This window comes from Scomber japonicus, chromosome 7 (genome assembly GCF_027409825.1).
Source record: "Scomber japonicus isolate fScoJap1 chromosome 7, fScoJap1.pri, whole genome shotgun sequence".
NCBI lineage: Eukaryota > Metazoa > Chordata > Actinopteri > Scombriformes > Scombridae > Scomber > Scomber japonicus.
The window spans coordinates 16,434,886-16,450,720 of record NC_070584.1 but is presented as its reverse complement, the minus strand read 5'-3'; the positions used below and the strand labels follow the sequence as shown (position 1 = coordinate 16,450,720).

At 38.7% G+C, this 15,835-nt stretch overlaps 1 protein-coding gene across 2 annotated transcripts in view; it reads left to right on the top strand.

Moving 5' to 3' along the window:
* The first annotated feature begins 766 nt into the window (after positions 1–766).
* Positions 767–15,835, top strand: part of osbpl9 (oxysterol binding protein-like 9) — a 30,958-nt gene continuing 15,889 nt past the window's right edge. For both annotated transcript variants that reach the window (XM_053321842.1, XM_053321841.1), the window contains exons 1-4: positions 767–877; positions 2,946–2,996; positions 8,782–8,860; positions 15,748–15,824. In XM_053321842.1, the coding sequence (XP_053177817.1) occupies positions 767–877; positions 2,946–2,996; positions 8,782–8,860; positions 15,748–15,824 (318 nt within the window). The remainder of the gene's footprint in view (positions 878–2,945; positions 2,997–8,781; positions 8,861–15,747; positions 15,825–15,835) is intronic.

The following is a 15,835-nucleotide window of genomic DNA, read 5'->3' as shown; positions in this document are numbered from 1 at the left end:
CCATTTTAGCCTATACAATAAAGTTTATTATTAAATTGTAAAATATCACGTCTCCACATCTTTGTCAAGTTTTTGATAACCACATTTGAAAGATTATTAAAAAAAAGAAGTGTTTATGTGTATACTCTACATATAGGCAACGAGATTATCGCAGATAATACGATATCAGATTTTTTTTTTTTTACTCCTCAAAACCCAAAAATCCACTAGACTATGAGTCACATGAGGACATTTTTAATCTACCTCACCTAGCTTTGATGAAATATTGATATGTTGGTTGTTTTTTGTTTTTGTTTCTGTTTGTTTGTTTAATTTAAGAGTTTTTATTTGTAGCCTACATCATAAACACATCATGGCACCAAGATCATTACATAAAGGAACAGGTGCATACAGAAAAAGCAATATATATATATATATATATATATATATATATATATGTATATATATATGAAAATGAAATAACATTAAATAGATCAAAGTGAGTAAAAATTAAAAAGGGCTAAGGCTATTTCTTTAAATCATATTCTTCTATAATGGTTTCAATGCAGTTTTATTTTTCACGAGTTTCAGGGCTTAAATATAAGAGAGACACTCATCATGAAACACACTTGACCTCAGTTTTATACATTAAGATGTATAACAATCCAAATGGATCATCATCTTCATCATCCTCTTCATCCCAACCATCATCTTCGTCAGCAGCGTCCCGCGCGTGACGCCGTCCCGCACCATACCCGACTCCTCCCCGACCGCAGCTGTTGTAAAGATGGCGTCCATCATGGAGGGGCCGCTTAGCAAGTGGACTAACGTCATGAAAGGCTGGCAGTACCGCTGGTTTGTTTTGGACTACAACGCCGGCCTGCTGTCCTACTACACGGTACGTTTGTCTCCGTCGGTCTGTAAAAGTCAAAGTGCTCCGCTCAGGAGGTCAGATGGTGGAAGTTGTCGCCGGGTTTTCCCAACCTGACTGGGGGAAAAGGGGCCTTGTGTTTGTCCGGAGTTGGGAGTCTAATCTTTGCTGGCTAGCTAAGCTAAGAGCCGAAACAAACAGCAGCTTCATTGCGACTTACTGACTGCATTAAGTCAGTGAGAGGCACTATTATGTGTGTATTGTAGTTGTGTAAGAGTCGGAAACTCCCTTGTTTGTGAACCAAATAGCTAACAAGACAACCGCGGGAGGAGACAGTGGCTGCTAGTTTGAGTTTTTGACAAATACCACGGCAGTGAATCTACTCTACGTTGATTAGTAATGACTGTAGTTAGCCAGACCAGGACCTGTCATTGCTACTGATGATGAAACAACCTCTAATAATCATGGACGAAACTACTAAGAGCTTTCATCTGCTCATAGAAAGTTGTATATATGTCATATATTGTGTGTGTTGGCATGTGGTTTTCTGTTGCTCTCTTTTAAAGGACTATTTTACCTGTAGCAGACCCCATTCTGAGCCCTCACTGACAGGGCACAAAATTAGCATCAGCCACATGCTGGTAAAATATGCTGCTAGATTTGCTTCACCCACCACCCAAATAATCAAACAACAGTGTCTGATAAAATATGAACATTCACGGCCATTTGGCCAGTGGACAAAAAAAAGTTTGTTTTGTACCCTCATTACTGAGGTAGGGTTTTGTTGAGGTAGCTGCAAGATGAGATGAAGTGCTCAGGTAAAGGTGATAATAAACCTCTGATAAGATCTATGGTTCAAAGCTCCATCTTTCCATTGATATCAACAAGTTAATGTGAGTCTGAAGTGTCTGTAGTCATGACAGAAAGCTTAAAGGAGTAAGCAATTTGTAGTAATCATTTGTCCTGGTCATACTGAACTTTAGAAGATCTCTTTTATAATACAAATACAATGTAAGTGATAGGGAGCAAAGTCCACAAGCCTCCTTCTGGGGAAAATGTATTTAAAAGTTTATTTGAAGCTCCATCCAAATTAGTCAAATTAACTTAACATCTTTACATGTTAGTCTTTTTAGTGCAAAGTCCCTCTTTTTGTTACTATACTTCTCCCCCAGCTCAACAATGAAACACTGTCTGAGGAAACACAAAGAGGGAATTATAAACGTCACATAAACTTTTAAATACATTTTTGGATAAGTAGACTGTGTGGACACACTGTGGATTTTAGCCCCCCATCACTTACATTGAAAGCACATTTGAAGAGGATTTTTTTAATACAGACCTATGAACAGGATTAATGATTAGTATACTTTTTTTTAGATTAAAATAATATTTTTCAGCCCTAATACTATGTCAAAACAAAAAGGGGCTGAACTTGTGTCTGATGTAGACATGAAATGATTTGTAGGTTAATTGGTTAGTCAGACCACAACATTTTAATCTGTAACCTTTTTTTAAATTGTGGTTAATTGATCAAAAATCACTGTTAGATGCAGCCAAACAAAATGTCTTCAAATTTTCAGTAAGAGAAAATCAAAGCCGTCATTTCAATCAGTTCTTTGTTTGTTTGTTTGTTCTTTTTAAGTTTACTCAGTGACTCACTGATAAAGAGCACACCAGGTTGCAGCTTGAGTCACACATCAGTCCTCTGCTCTGCCTGCGGCCAGTGTAATGTGGGATTTTAGGTCACCTTTTTAGTTATTTTTTCTGTTTGTTTTATATGTTTGGTTTTTTTTGTTTTCAGTTCTGCTAAGGGCAGGGTATCGCTTAAAAGATTACAACACCAGTACTAATACCAATACCCTTAAACTGATACCAATATCAATAGAGTACTGTACTTCATTCAGAATGCTTCCATTCATCATGTGAATGGAAGCATTTAATTACATAAAATGCCACCACTCTGCCCAAGCTAAATGATTTTTTTTAAATGAAATGTTTAAGTGTTCAAATTATTGAAATATTTTTGATTATTCCTACTCTGCCCTTTGTTTACTGACTGTATTAATCCCTCATTTGTTCTGTTGCTGGTTTGCAGTCAAAGGACAAGATGATGCGAGGATCCAGAAGAGGCTGTGTGCGACTCAGGGTAAGTTCTCAGGGTCGAAGATATCCTGATCGTTGTCTTCGATAAATGTAATGAATACTCTACATGTTTGACTGAGGTTAGAAGAATTTTCTTATACTTAACGTATGGTAATCCCATGCACAGTACACACAATCTACGCATAACTCTCTCTGAAGATTTGCTTTGTTGGTGCAGTCTTTTTACATTATTGTGCAGTTGTCATCTAATATACTAATTGCCTAATCTGTTGGCCTAATTCAGGAGATGTGAGTAGTTCCCTCGAGCCATATTCACAGCTCTATTGCTACACTTAAGGCATTAAATCCTTATGTGTCCTTAGTCTTTAGTAATATCCACTAGATGGCAGCAGTTGCACTAAAACAGTATCTGATCTAATGCCTACTTTAGTCCAGAAAGAATGAGCTGGATGCAGTGGCAGATGTAGACCAATTTTAAAGAACAATAACGACTGTATTGTCTTATTATTGAGGATAAAAATAAAGCCAGTATATTGCCGCAGGTAGATTAAAAAAAAAAAATCAGAGCATGCCTGCATGTATCTGTATTTACTATATGTCGTTTAGTGACTTTGATTAAAAGACTCAATGACAACTCTCTCAGCACAATGTTTTTATATGTATGTATATACAAGTGTATGTATGTATGTAGTAAAACAAAACAACTTTTTTGGGCAATGAAGGCTTATAACAGTTGTCTTTGTCCAACAGCTACAGCAAAAGCTCATGTTCAATACTTTTAGTCTTGTCTCTGCTGCTGTTTTCTTTAAATCACATTATGGTGCCTTGTTTACTCTTTTACTTTTATCCTTTCAATCTCAACCTTTTGTGAAAGCTGAAGTAGGCCTGGCGTGAACTGCTGATTTTGTTTTCTTCTGTATCCTAATTCCTAACTTTATACAGCTCATCGTTAACTTTTAGATGCCTAACAGTTACTCTGACTTTAGAGCCTTCATTATAAAATAAAAGAGGTGATGTTTCTCATGAGAGTGAACAGAAGCAGTGGTGTATGCCACATTTTATTCCACCACACCTGTTTCAGGGTAGAGGGTGTTGCCAGATACCTGGAAATATGTTTTCATGTTCCACTGAAGGGAGGAAGTATCTTCTGAAACTACATGAAAAGAGGATGCAGTATAATTTAATCATGTGTCGCAGGTTTCAGTCAGGAGCACAACAATATGACACTAACTAGTTTGATGATACACCCCATTGAGCCTGAAAAATATCATCATTCTAAATGTTCTCAGTTGCATTGGATAGCACTCTCTATAAGTTGACTACAAATATAAAACACAAAATAATATAGTTTTATTTAATAATGTAACATAATAACATTTAGTAGAGGCTCCTTTTCAGCTGTTTCAGAGCTTCTAGTTTGTGTGGATATGTCTTCTTTGCACATTGAGACAAATTATAAGGAATATAATTAATAATAAGTATTTTTATGCCTGAAGGAAAACTTATCACTTATAGTTATGATTGTTAAAGATCTTGCTTCCATAAAATCCTGATCGCTGTTTTGTATATTGCACAACTGTAATTTTAGTTTCTTCTAAGCAATTTTTCCCTCATGCTTTATCTGTGGTCTTACTACACTAGGCCTGCATTGAATTCAGTGTAGCCATAAAATATAGTGTTATACACGCTCCTGATGTATTATTTTCATTTAGGTTTTTCATTGAGTCAAATTATTCAACTTTGACGTAAGAGTAAGAGTTGCTCTATATGGAAAAGTCTAAAAAATGTTTTAAAACATTTCTGTAGAAAATAAAAACGTACACGACAATCTCCCTTCAAATATTCTTTATATTTTGCGTGTCCATTTTAAGTGGCATTGTGTTGAACTCTGCAGTGATTTATGAGGCTTTACTACATTTAACTTGATTTGATTTTTATTAGAGATTTTAAAGTGCAACAACTCAAAAGAGTATCATGACACAAAAGAATCCTAGAGGACAGCGTTACTAAACCCACTTGTGACCACCATAACTGTGGACAGGGCATTTAACACAGCACATTTAAACCAGTTCACAGCTATGTATTTTTGTCCTGCATGTTTCAGTTTCATTAACAGAATCCCGTGATCAACGGTGTCAAAAGTCTTCTGAAAGTCAAACATGACCATACCCATGTCATGACCTTCCTCACTTTCCATTTTTCTGTAATCAAAGAGCGTTATCAAGCATGTGTTTGTAGAGTGAACTATAATGAAACTAGAGTGGTACTTAGAAAGTATTTTATGTTTGAGCAAATATGCCTCCAGTTGATTATATACCAGTCTCTCAAAAACTTTGTATTGACACAGGCCTACAGCCTTCAGAAAGATTAACAGTAATATGTGTCAGAATTGTTGCTGTTATACTGGCAGGTTGTGTGGTCCAATTGCCTTAGAAGTATTTATTTGGCAAAACAGATTAAAGACACTGCTCTCTGTTACCAACTGTGACTCCAACATGTCTTTTACATGATTGAGTCACTCAACACTGACTTGACAGACTCTTCTGTATCAGAGTAGAGATCATAAACATGCTGATTACACTCTCTTTGTTATATAGACAACACACTGGCAGTAAACATTATTCCCTCACATAACATATACAACACATACACATTATTACACATGTAAAAAAAAAAAAAAAAAGACTTAACAAATCAGAACATATAGAATAATGCAGCCCCAGAGTTCTATGATAAGGAGTGTAAACAACCACATACACATATACATGTATAACCATTCATGTATACATAAAACAAGATCAAACTGAAACTTATTTATACATTTTCTTATTGATGTCCATACCTACATTTCCTATTATGTCTAATGCATAAATCCGTTAATCTTGTCAACATCTTTTCAAACTTATTGTCAAGTCAATTAAAATCTGATCAAACTGGTTTGATGTATTCATTCCACTTGGTCCAAATCAGGTAAAATCTTTCTTTTTGGAACCTGAGGGTAAATGACAGTCTCTCCATAATATAAATTTAATGTATTATTTCTATCCACTCTTCAATAGTTGGTGGATCTGATTTTAGCCATCTCCTTGTGACCACCTTTTTGCTTGAATGAGCACGTTTCTTGTTGTTGCTACTCCATTTATCTAATTGGATATCACCCATGTAAATAGTGTCACATCTGAGAGGAATACTACTACCAAATACATTATTGACATGCTTATGTATTTCTTGCCAGTAGGGGACAAGAACATGGCAGCTCCAGAATATGTGGAAGTGGTTGGCATTGTTTTCCACACAGAGCCTCCAACAACTGCTGTCATCCCCAAAATGTGCTTTCTGCTGTGGAGTAATAAAGAATCGTACAATATTTTTCCAGCAGAATTCACGCCATGTAGATGAACTAGTTGAACTCCATTGTATTGCACACATTCTTTGCCAACTCTCCTTGGAGATGTTAAAATTACCCTCTTTCTCCCATTTCTGTTGTGTATATAGAGAGAGTTATCTGATTTACATTGAAGAATACCTTTGTACAATTTGGAGATGATCTTGCTGCATGTTGTGGATTTAGATGCTGACAAATATAGTTTATATAGGATACCTACTTCTTCTGTTTTCAGAGCTGTGTTCATGTTCTGACTGAAATAGTGTCGAACTTGAAGATATTTAAAGAAATTGTTCTTTTCCAGGACATTTTTTTCCTAGGCTGTAGGGATCCAAAATTTTGGAACGCCCCCTTGTGGACAAATGTATTGTAGTTAGTAAGGCCTTCTGTGGTCCATTTTCTGAATTTATCATCAGATCTATTCTGCAAAAAGTTTGAATCTTAGGCACACCATCTTAACAATTTTGCAGGAACTTCTAACCTGCATAGTTTCATAGTTTCCTGCCATATTTTTAGTGATAGGTTGAACCGCTGGTTACCCTTGCTAACAGCTTTTTTTTGTAGTTCCTCATCTGCTAAAATTGCTTCTAGTGGGATCCCTTCTGCCAATAGATTTACAATCTCTTTCCACTTTGCTGAGTATGCCTGAGTACATAAACAAAGTAAGGGCCTCAGTTGAGCCGGATAATAATATATTTGTAAAAATTCCACCACGATCCTTCTTTAAGGGTTTTATACTTTATTCTAGGTTTTTTCCCATGCCACAAGTATCTGGATATTAGTCTATCCCAGTCTATGAACTGTTTAGGTGGAACATTAATTGGCAGGGTCTGGACTGGAAGAGATATAATAATCTTGGTAAAATGTTTATTCTGATGGATTCTACCCTTGCGCTTAATTTTTGCATTTATTGGTCCATAGTTGAGATCATATAATTTTGACGTATCTTTAGGAAGACTGATAGCCAGGTGTGAACTATGTTTATAAAAAGCATTTATGGCCTATGTAGGCTTCCCTGTCACCCTCTGTGAAGGACTTGGCCTACTTCTTCCACCACCAAAAGATCATTATGTTCGTCCACTCCGACCTTCAGAGTTGTGGAATGAGATTAATTATATTTAGATTTATTGGCTGCCCTTGTATCTGAAAAACTAAAATCTATTAGGGGATGTTTTATGTTCCGTTCATGCATTTGTCATCTTTTAAATCATTCATTTTTCCATGTAGCTTGAGGCCAACTGTAGGCCAACTTGTCTCTGATAGTTGGGGCTTTCCTGTAAGATATCTTGAGAGGTTCAGAAAAAATAGAGTAATTCTAAGAATATCCCAGTTTGAACTCATGTTATTAATTTGTTGAGCCTCATTAATATGATGCATCACAAGACACAGTACATACCAGATTGCTTTGAGTGTTTTATGAAGTAAGTCACAATAATCTGTGGACTTTCTGTAGAGCTGTTGCTCAATATCGTTGTGTGATGTCTTAGTTTTAACATGTTAGAATTCACGATATGGTATATTTGTTTATGGGGAAAATGGGGAAATACTATCTTAACATTGTGAAATGTTGTTTCACTCAACTATACTTTGAACTTGGATTTGGATCTCTCTGCACAAACTGACATTATAATCCAATCAAATACAACAACAACACAAACTAAATCCTCTCAAATGACCACAGAGTTTGGATTGCACCCCTTCAACAGTCTAAACTGTAACAAACAGTTTAAACTTTGTAAAAGTAGTGTGTATTGCATTACTAATAAGTTGGATTGCAAGGTATTTACAGGAGTTTTTGTTATTTTATCCACCCTCTGTAGAAGTTATTTTTTATTCATTTCAAGTATTTGGTATTATGCAGCTCTGAGTCACACACCCAGTTTCTGTTGCTAGGAGCATATGTCCCAGCGAGTCAGCAGGCCGTTCCCTCTGCAGTTTTTTTTTCTCCTGTTGGCTGCTGTTGTTGCTGGTCCCCGGTGTCTGTTTTCTCTCCACCCTTCCCTGCCTTTCTCCTCCTTTCCTTCTCCCAAATCCCACCTCCTCCCTCTTATCCTCCCCTCCCGTCTTCTTTCCCATGTTCCAAAAGGCTGCACTCGTGTGTGTGAGAGAAACAATGTGTGTGAGTTATTGTGAGAAAGGATGATAAGGCAAGAGGAGATGAAGCTTTCGATGGGGAGAGAGTGAGATGCTGAGTTGGACCAAAGGTAATAGGCAAAAGAGACACTGTTAAGGACTGCAGGAACATGTGGAGGGCATGAAGATAGAGATGGAAAGTGGAGCATGGCGTGTCCCGCTGTCTGACTGCTTTCTCTCTCTCTCTCTCTCTCTCTCTCTCTCTCTCTCTCTCTCTCTCTCTCTCTCTCTCTCTCTCTCTCTCTCTCTCTCTCTCTCTGTCTCTGTCTCTGTCTCTGTCTCTCATCTCTCTCTCTCTCTCTCTCACCAGGGAGCTGTGATCGGCATTGATGACGAGGACGACAGCACATTCACCATCACTGTGGACCAGAAGACTTTCCATTTCCAAGGTGAGGTGTTCCGCTTTTAATTTTGTCCTCTTTACGCCTCTGCCTCTGTACTCTCTGCCTCTGGCTTCCTTTCCCTGTGATCTCTTTTGCATCTATCCCTGCCGTCCCTTTACTCTCCCCCTCTCTCTCTCATTCCATCGCTCTCTCACTCACTCACTCACTCACTCTTTCCCTCCCCACCTTTTAAAAGACTTGGATTGGTCTGCTCTAATGCCAGGAAACACATGCTCACAGACATCTACACAATGTCAACGCGTGCTGTGTGCATATGAGCTTTTTCTCCCATCCTGTGGAACGTCTTTTTAGCTCTGTGAAGTTGGACTGGCACATATTTCTGTAGATAAACAAGATTTGTTTCACTGAAAGCTAGACAGATTCCTCTGGAACAGAACGAGCAAGTAAGGCTTTTTTTTTTTTTTTCTTCTCGGCCCTCCCGACTGTGGCTGAGGAGGAAGATTGCTGCTTGTGTGTCTCTGCAGTTGAGCCTCTGGGAATGATAAGGGAATACTGCTGAGCTGGAAGCTGAGCTCAGGTCTCTTCTGGTTGCTGCTACTGTTCGCCCTTCGCTACACTGCTGCTGCCCCGACTCGCTATCTAACAACCCATAGGGACAGGATTGGCTCCCAGCTACAGCATCACCCCCCTCCCGTCGTGCCAACCCTTCCCTCCTTTTTGACAGGAAGCTGTCCACTCCAGTACACTGCAGACACCCTTTTATTTTACGATCACCTCAGGTCTTTAACTAACCTCCATAATTTTTCCTTCATCTTCCATCTGTCCATTTGTATCCACCACCCCTATTGCCAATACCAACCCCCTCACACTTACCATCAGCACTTCCCTTTCACTGTCACCTGCCACAGTCCATGGGCCCCCCGGCCCTCTCACCTCTTCCATGCCCTCTCCCATGTCTGTTTTCCGAAGCTGTATGCTGTGGTTCTACAAACGGAAGGGTAAGGAGAAATCGCTGCACGTCTCTTGGTCCGCATGCATGCCAGTTCTGGACAGGATTGAGAGGAGGTGTTTGTTTGTCTTCTAGGATGTACGATCAGGGTGGAGCAGTGTATTCTGTATCACCTGGGTGTTATTGGGTTTGTTATTGAGGTTCAAGGACAGTTCAGAGCAGCTTGAAGTAAACTGTCAAGTGTCTGTCGGCTGAATTATTAAGGAGAGAAGAGTGTGTGCTGTGTCATGGATCAGGCGAATGTTTGTAGGTGTGTTAGTTAGAAAAAAGATGTTTGTTTATACCAGTGCTGGTGTTTAGGCCTGCTTGTTTTTCACTGGAACATCCTGACATACTCAGGACATCGATAACTGTAGGCACATTTTTCCGTAGACATGTGTTTATCATAAAATCTCAAATGTCATTGTCTTTTCTTCTGGATCTTTCTGTGTCCTCTGTCTGTCTGTTGTGCCTCATTCAACTGTTTATGTTCAGTTGTTGGTGGATATTATCTGAATTACTTTAATCTCAGAGACTTCTTTATCAGAGAGGGAACATCAATGTCTGCAAATGAAATGTTCATTTAATGAGTCCAAATTTAAGAGCATTATTCAAAAACTTTCATCAATGCAATCAAAGAGGGAGATTAATTTCTGCCGGGGTACATAGCTTTTATGAATAAGCAACACAGAAAACAAAGACGAAACAATGCATGTAATAAATATGGCAATATGACAATACTACCAGATGTTGGATTTGCAAAAAATATGTTAAACATAAACATTTCCTTATTATGTCTTTGAACAGGGCAAACTTATTCAAATCACGACCCAGTGATCATCTTTTGGTTTGTGAGAAAACAATGAAATGTTGACACATCTGCCGTTCAGATACTGCTGCTGTACTGTCTCACGTGTCACAGCTCGAGGAATGGGCAGAAAAATTGGCCCTAAATGCATGCCGAGTATGAGGTTCTGGATCCATCAGCTGTTAGCTTGAATATCAGGTGATGCACAGGATGTTGGGCAGAGGAGATTTCTCTGTTGCTGTAAAATGATCCTGATCTGAACATGTTATGCAGGCAGTCTCCCAGGATTTACAGCAGTGCCTGAATATCTCCCCCTCTCTCTTTCTCTCTCTGTCTCTTTCCCTCTCGCTTTATCTCTCCCTCTCTATCAACACCATTATGTAGTGGTTGATGCATAGATAAGGTATAGATTCTGAGCATCACTGTCAAGAGGAAAAAAATAGATGCTTTTTTACTGAAGTTTTAGTGTCCAATTACACATCTGCTGATACACAGCCCATTATCAAAGTGTTTTTCATCATGCAATGCAAATAATTATAATTTTTTTCCAGATTGAGACACAGTACATCGTGTTTCGGGACAGTCCAGCTCACAGGTTGAAGTGTAGTTCTGAGGCAGTCGGCCACTGTGCTCGCCTGGAGTTCAGCTCTGTACTGTCTTTCTATTTAGAGGAGCATCCATTATTCATCATCCCCTCTCCCCCGGCGGTGCATCATAGTTGCCTGAGAGCGCTTTAGCTTCCCCTTTTTCCTCTTTCCCCTGTCTCCTCTCACTTGCCTCCACTTATCTACAGTACCTATCAATCTCTTGTCTTCTCCTCCTCCCTCTCTGTCAAGCCACCGAGCCTTCTCGCAGTGTCAGACTAAAATGAGAGACCACCCCACGCTTTGCTCTTCCTCATCTCTCCCTCATCTCCTCTCTTCAATGTCCTCCCTCAACTTGATACCGCCTGCTGTGTTTGTTCTCTTCCCTTTTTCAAATTTCTCACCTCGGTCACCATGTTTCACCACTTTCAGGACATTGTCTGGTCACATTTTAAGGGAAACATGTTGCTAAATCAAAGATTAAATCAGCAAACTATTGAACATTTGGTATTCCCATTAAAACAATATTACTACTGTGTATCAACCAGTTGTTTTCATCCTGAAATGGTACATTATGTTTGCACTTTTTGGGTAGTATTGAGTGGTAGCAGTTCACAGTATCAGACCCTCCCACTGAAGCATGTCCTGAAAAAATTCATTGCTTGTCTGAAGATGTCAGGAGGAGGAAATACAGAGTAGAGGAATGAATAATTCACTAAGGCATTTTGGAGAAAAGACAGGCAGCAGTATGGGTAGAGGCTGAGCATTTAAAGGGAAATGTTTGTCATGGATTCCCTGACCACAGAGAGGGGAGGACAATATATAGGTTTGGGGTACTACTACTACTAGTCTGCCTGTCAGGGTAATGTATGTTTCACCATTGGCTTTCTGTTTTCTTGGGTGTGATGGCACTTTCTGCATATAGTCTAGGTGACCATGCCAAAATTTCCTTTCCTGCAAGTTCAGAATTTCTTCCACTGTAACTTCAAGTAGCTTCATTTATGTACACAAACTGCTTAACTTGTTACCAGTAAAGTTTGTCAAATATAAGTTGGAGATAGCAGAAGGTGATTGTGTGGTTAATAACCTGACAAAGAAACAACCAACTGGTAAAAAAACCAGGCATGTTGATACTTTTATTCAGTGATTAATTTGGCAGAAGGATGAACATAGGATTTATAAATTGCCTGCTTTGTAGTTGACAAACCATGAATGTAAAGATGACGCAGGGCCAATATCAGTTATGCTTTTCCTAGTGAAAATCAGCTGATGCCTACAGTATGCAAATATAGTGTTATATCGCCAATAAATAATGCTCTCTTTCTCATGAGAACCAGCTTTATTGGCCAATTATGTTTACATATATATCAAAATATATTCAAAATGCATATACAGAATAAGCCAAAAACTAGCAGATGAAACAATGAAATGAAGATAAAAATCAGTACAGTACATGGAAGTTTCCATGGCCATTTCCCCTAAAATGGCAAACATTCAGCTTGGGCTGCAGTCACATGTAGAGGCCGACCGATACGACATTCAATTGTCGGTCTTTTATTTATTCAAGATATTAGTTTGTTTTCCTCTTGTGTAGCTGTAGCAGGTTGTGGGGAAAAATTACATCAATATGTGTAGCTCTAATTTCAAGCACTGTGTTTGCTCTATATGTGGAGAGTTGTTGTTTTTTGGATTTGGGATCAATTTAAAGTATCTTATTTTATTTTACTTTATTTTAAAGTATCTTGTTTTTAGCCATTGCATGTCTTGTCATGTGGATCTTCATCTAATATTTACCTAAGTCTGACAGTAATTGTTCATAAGGTGTGAGAGGTTTAAGTTCCTGTTTGTGCCTGTTCTGCTAATGGCCTTGCTGTGCCTCTCTGCATTAGAGCATAGAGTAAAAGGATTTAACCGGCATACCTTCCTCTATTATGACAGACCTGAGTTAAGGTTGGACTGTGAGACTGTTACACATTAAGAGAGTTCAAACTGCATCATAAAACTCCACAATGTGTAGGTAATTTCAGGTTTGTGCCGAGGGAAAAAAATAACTTGGTGACTTTTAGACTTTTGACCCTTCTGTCACACTACTATGTCTGATAATTGCAGGCAAACGGCACATACCAAGCCTATAAACCCTTTTCCTGGCAAAGGAACAGAGACTATTTTCACTATAAACTCAGAAATCAAGGGAAACTGTTCATGTACTATTTCCTACAAGCAACAACTAATGACAGGGACATATTCTACATACTCTGATAATTCAAAATAAACACATTTTGACATGTCCCCTTTTTTAATGGAAACCTTAACGTCAGTAACTTCTGAGTCACACTTAGTAACTCACTGTTCAGATTGTTGTAAATTGTACCCTAATCTTATTATGTTTTCTCAGTTTCTCTAATGTTGCCATGTCCCGCTCCCTTTTTCTATATGAGGACAAGTAAATGTTTAAATGACAAATAACTTGCTGGTTGTTGAATATGTAACTCCGCAGATTACCAAAGAAGGCCGGTATCAGATGACAGCCTCTGTCATGACTTGCGGTGTGTCTCCTCATGTGACTGGCCTACTCGCTAACTGAATGGCAGATTTGCGGAGTACAACATCAGACAGGCAAAATAAATCACAGTGAACATGTTAGCCGCAGACTGGGACAAACATTGGACTTGTGACACATTTCATACAATTACAGCATTAGTTTTTTGTTAAATGGCCCTGGTGCTACTTCTCCTCGGCCATGAATAGAGCTAAAAACATTAACCACAGTGATCTCTTCCTCTGGAGAGTCTGTTTGGCTGAGAGGAAAGTGAGAGGCCATTGAGGCGCTGTCTGAGTGGATTGGCTTGAGCTTCAGCTACCTTTTTAATGTCTTTAAAAGCTTTTCTGCTGTAGAACTGCCCAGGCTCTGTACTAGCACAAGCTCATCTATTCATCTGCTGTACTGTCTTGTTTCCTGTTCAATGCAAAATGACAGGATATAGTTTGCCAGCTAATCCAGTGGCGTATATATTATGTTAAGTTCTTATCCACAGCTTTTATAGTTGCTTACATGTAAGTAGTAAGTAGCAGTAGTAAGTAATGCATTTTTACTTCTCTGTATACTTCTTAATATACAGTATGTTGCTCCTTTATACATGCCCCGACTTGACCGAGTGGAGTCCAATTCAATAGTTTTAAGTGTCTTGGCAGAGGACACAGTATTGTATCATTGTATGCCACTGGCACCAAAAAAACTCTGCATGTGCCTTTTTCAGTGTGAACGTGTGTGTTGCACGTGTTGTGGCCTATTTGGGGTCACTGTTTAATGTCACTGGCAGCCTGTTTGTTCTGTCTTTGCTCTGAGGGTGCAGCCTCGCCCTGCTCCATTTCACACCACCACCCCAAAGGCTCCATTTGGAAAAAAACAGTGCTGCCGCGCCACACTAAAGGAGCTTGAACTCAGGATTTTTACAAAGGTCTTTTTATATTGAGCCATCAACTAACTATCATAGGGATGACTATCAAAACTCAAGTCCTTTTTTCAGCCACCAAAAATGTGAATGCTCAATCAGATCTCTCTGTCTTAGTGTTTGTTTATTTGGTCAGATGTTGCCTAATTTAAATTATCCAAAAAATGATACTATAATTAGACACAGCCATATATAGCCACACTCACAATTAGATTAACTTTGCTTAAATTTGAATGAATGCTATGCTAACCAACAAGGCAGTCCAGTTGATTTTTTAGTACATTAACACAGCTAAATAGTTGCTAAGAGTAACTTTTTATGCTTAGAAATAGCCCAAACTTGCTTTACTTACAGATTTAGATTGCAGGATTTTGACATATAAATAAACTGTCTGTCTGTCTATTACATTTAAGCCCTTCCCAAACAAGTGCCCACAGGTAAGTCTATAAGCACCAAATGTCACTGTATTTCGCAATATAGTGGAGTTTTGAAATCTGATTGCTGTGGTGACTTTTCTGCTCTGGCGTACCAGTAGCGAGTCATTTTACATCAACCCGTAATGATTAGTTTGAGACTGTTCGGGGGCGGACTGTCCCCAATTCAGCGGGTCTGCGGCAATGACGTTGACAGTATTTGTGTAATTACTCTCACGGCCATAGGGGGGAGACAAAAGTTTCGCTCTGCAGGTTTAAGGAAATGTAAGGGCACGTAAACATTTTAGGAAAGTTCTACACATCTTTCTTTTAATTTGCATTCAAGAATATATTATATATTGATTTAAGTCTGTTTCTATTTATTGTTCTATATTATTTTTACTTTACCTTCTTTTTTATCTTTTGTTATTTAACTTTGGCGCTGAAATGTATAAAATTTGCTGTTCAAACAACACTCATGGTTATAGTCATATTGTAATTAGGAAGAAAAGCAACGTCTTCTTATCTAGATAAATAGACAGTGTTAATCACTGCATCACCAGTACTCATGTCATCTTAGTGTTGTGTTTTGATATTATTAGTATGTAACACAAGTGCAATGGCTACTGATGGTGTCTGCGTGTGAAACATGGCTGACTGGGTGTGTCTGTGTGCTTCTGCCCTCAGCCCGAGATGCAGACGAGCGGGAAAAGTGGATCCACGCCTTAGAGGGAACCATCCTCCGTCACACCCTCCAACTCCGGGTCTGTAGCCA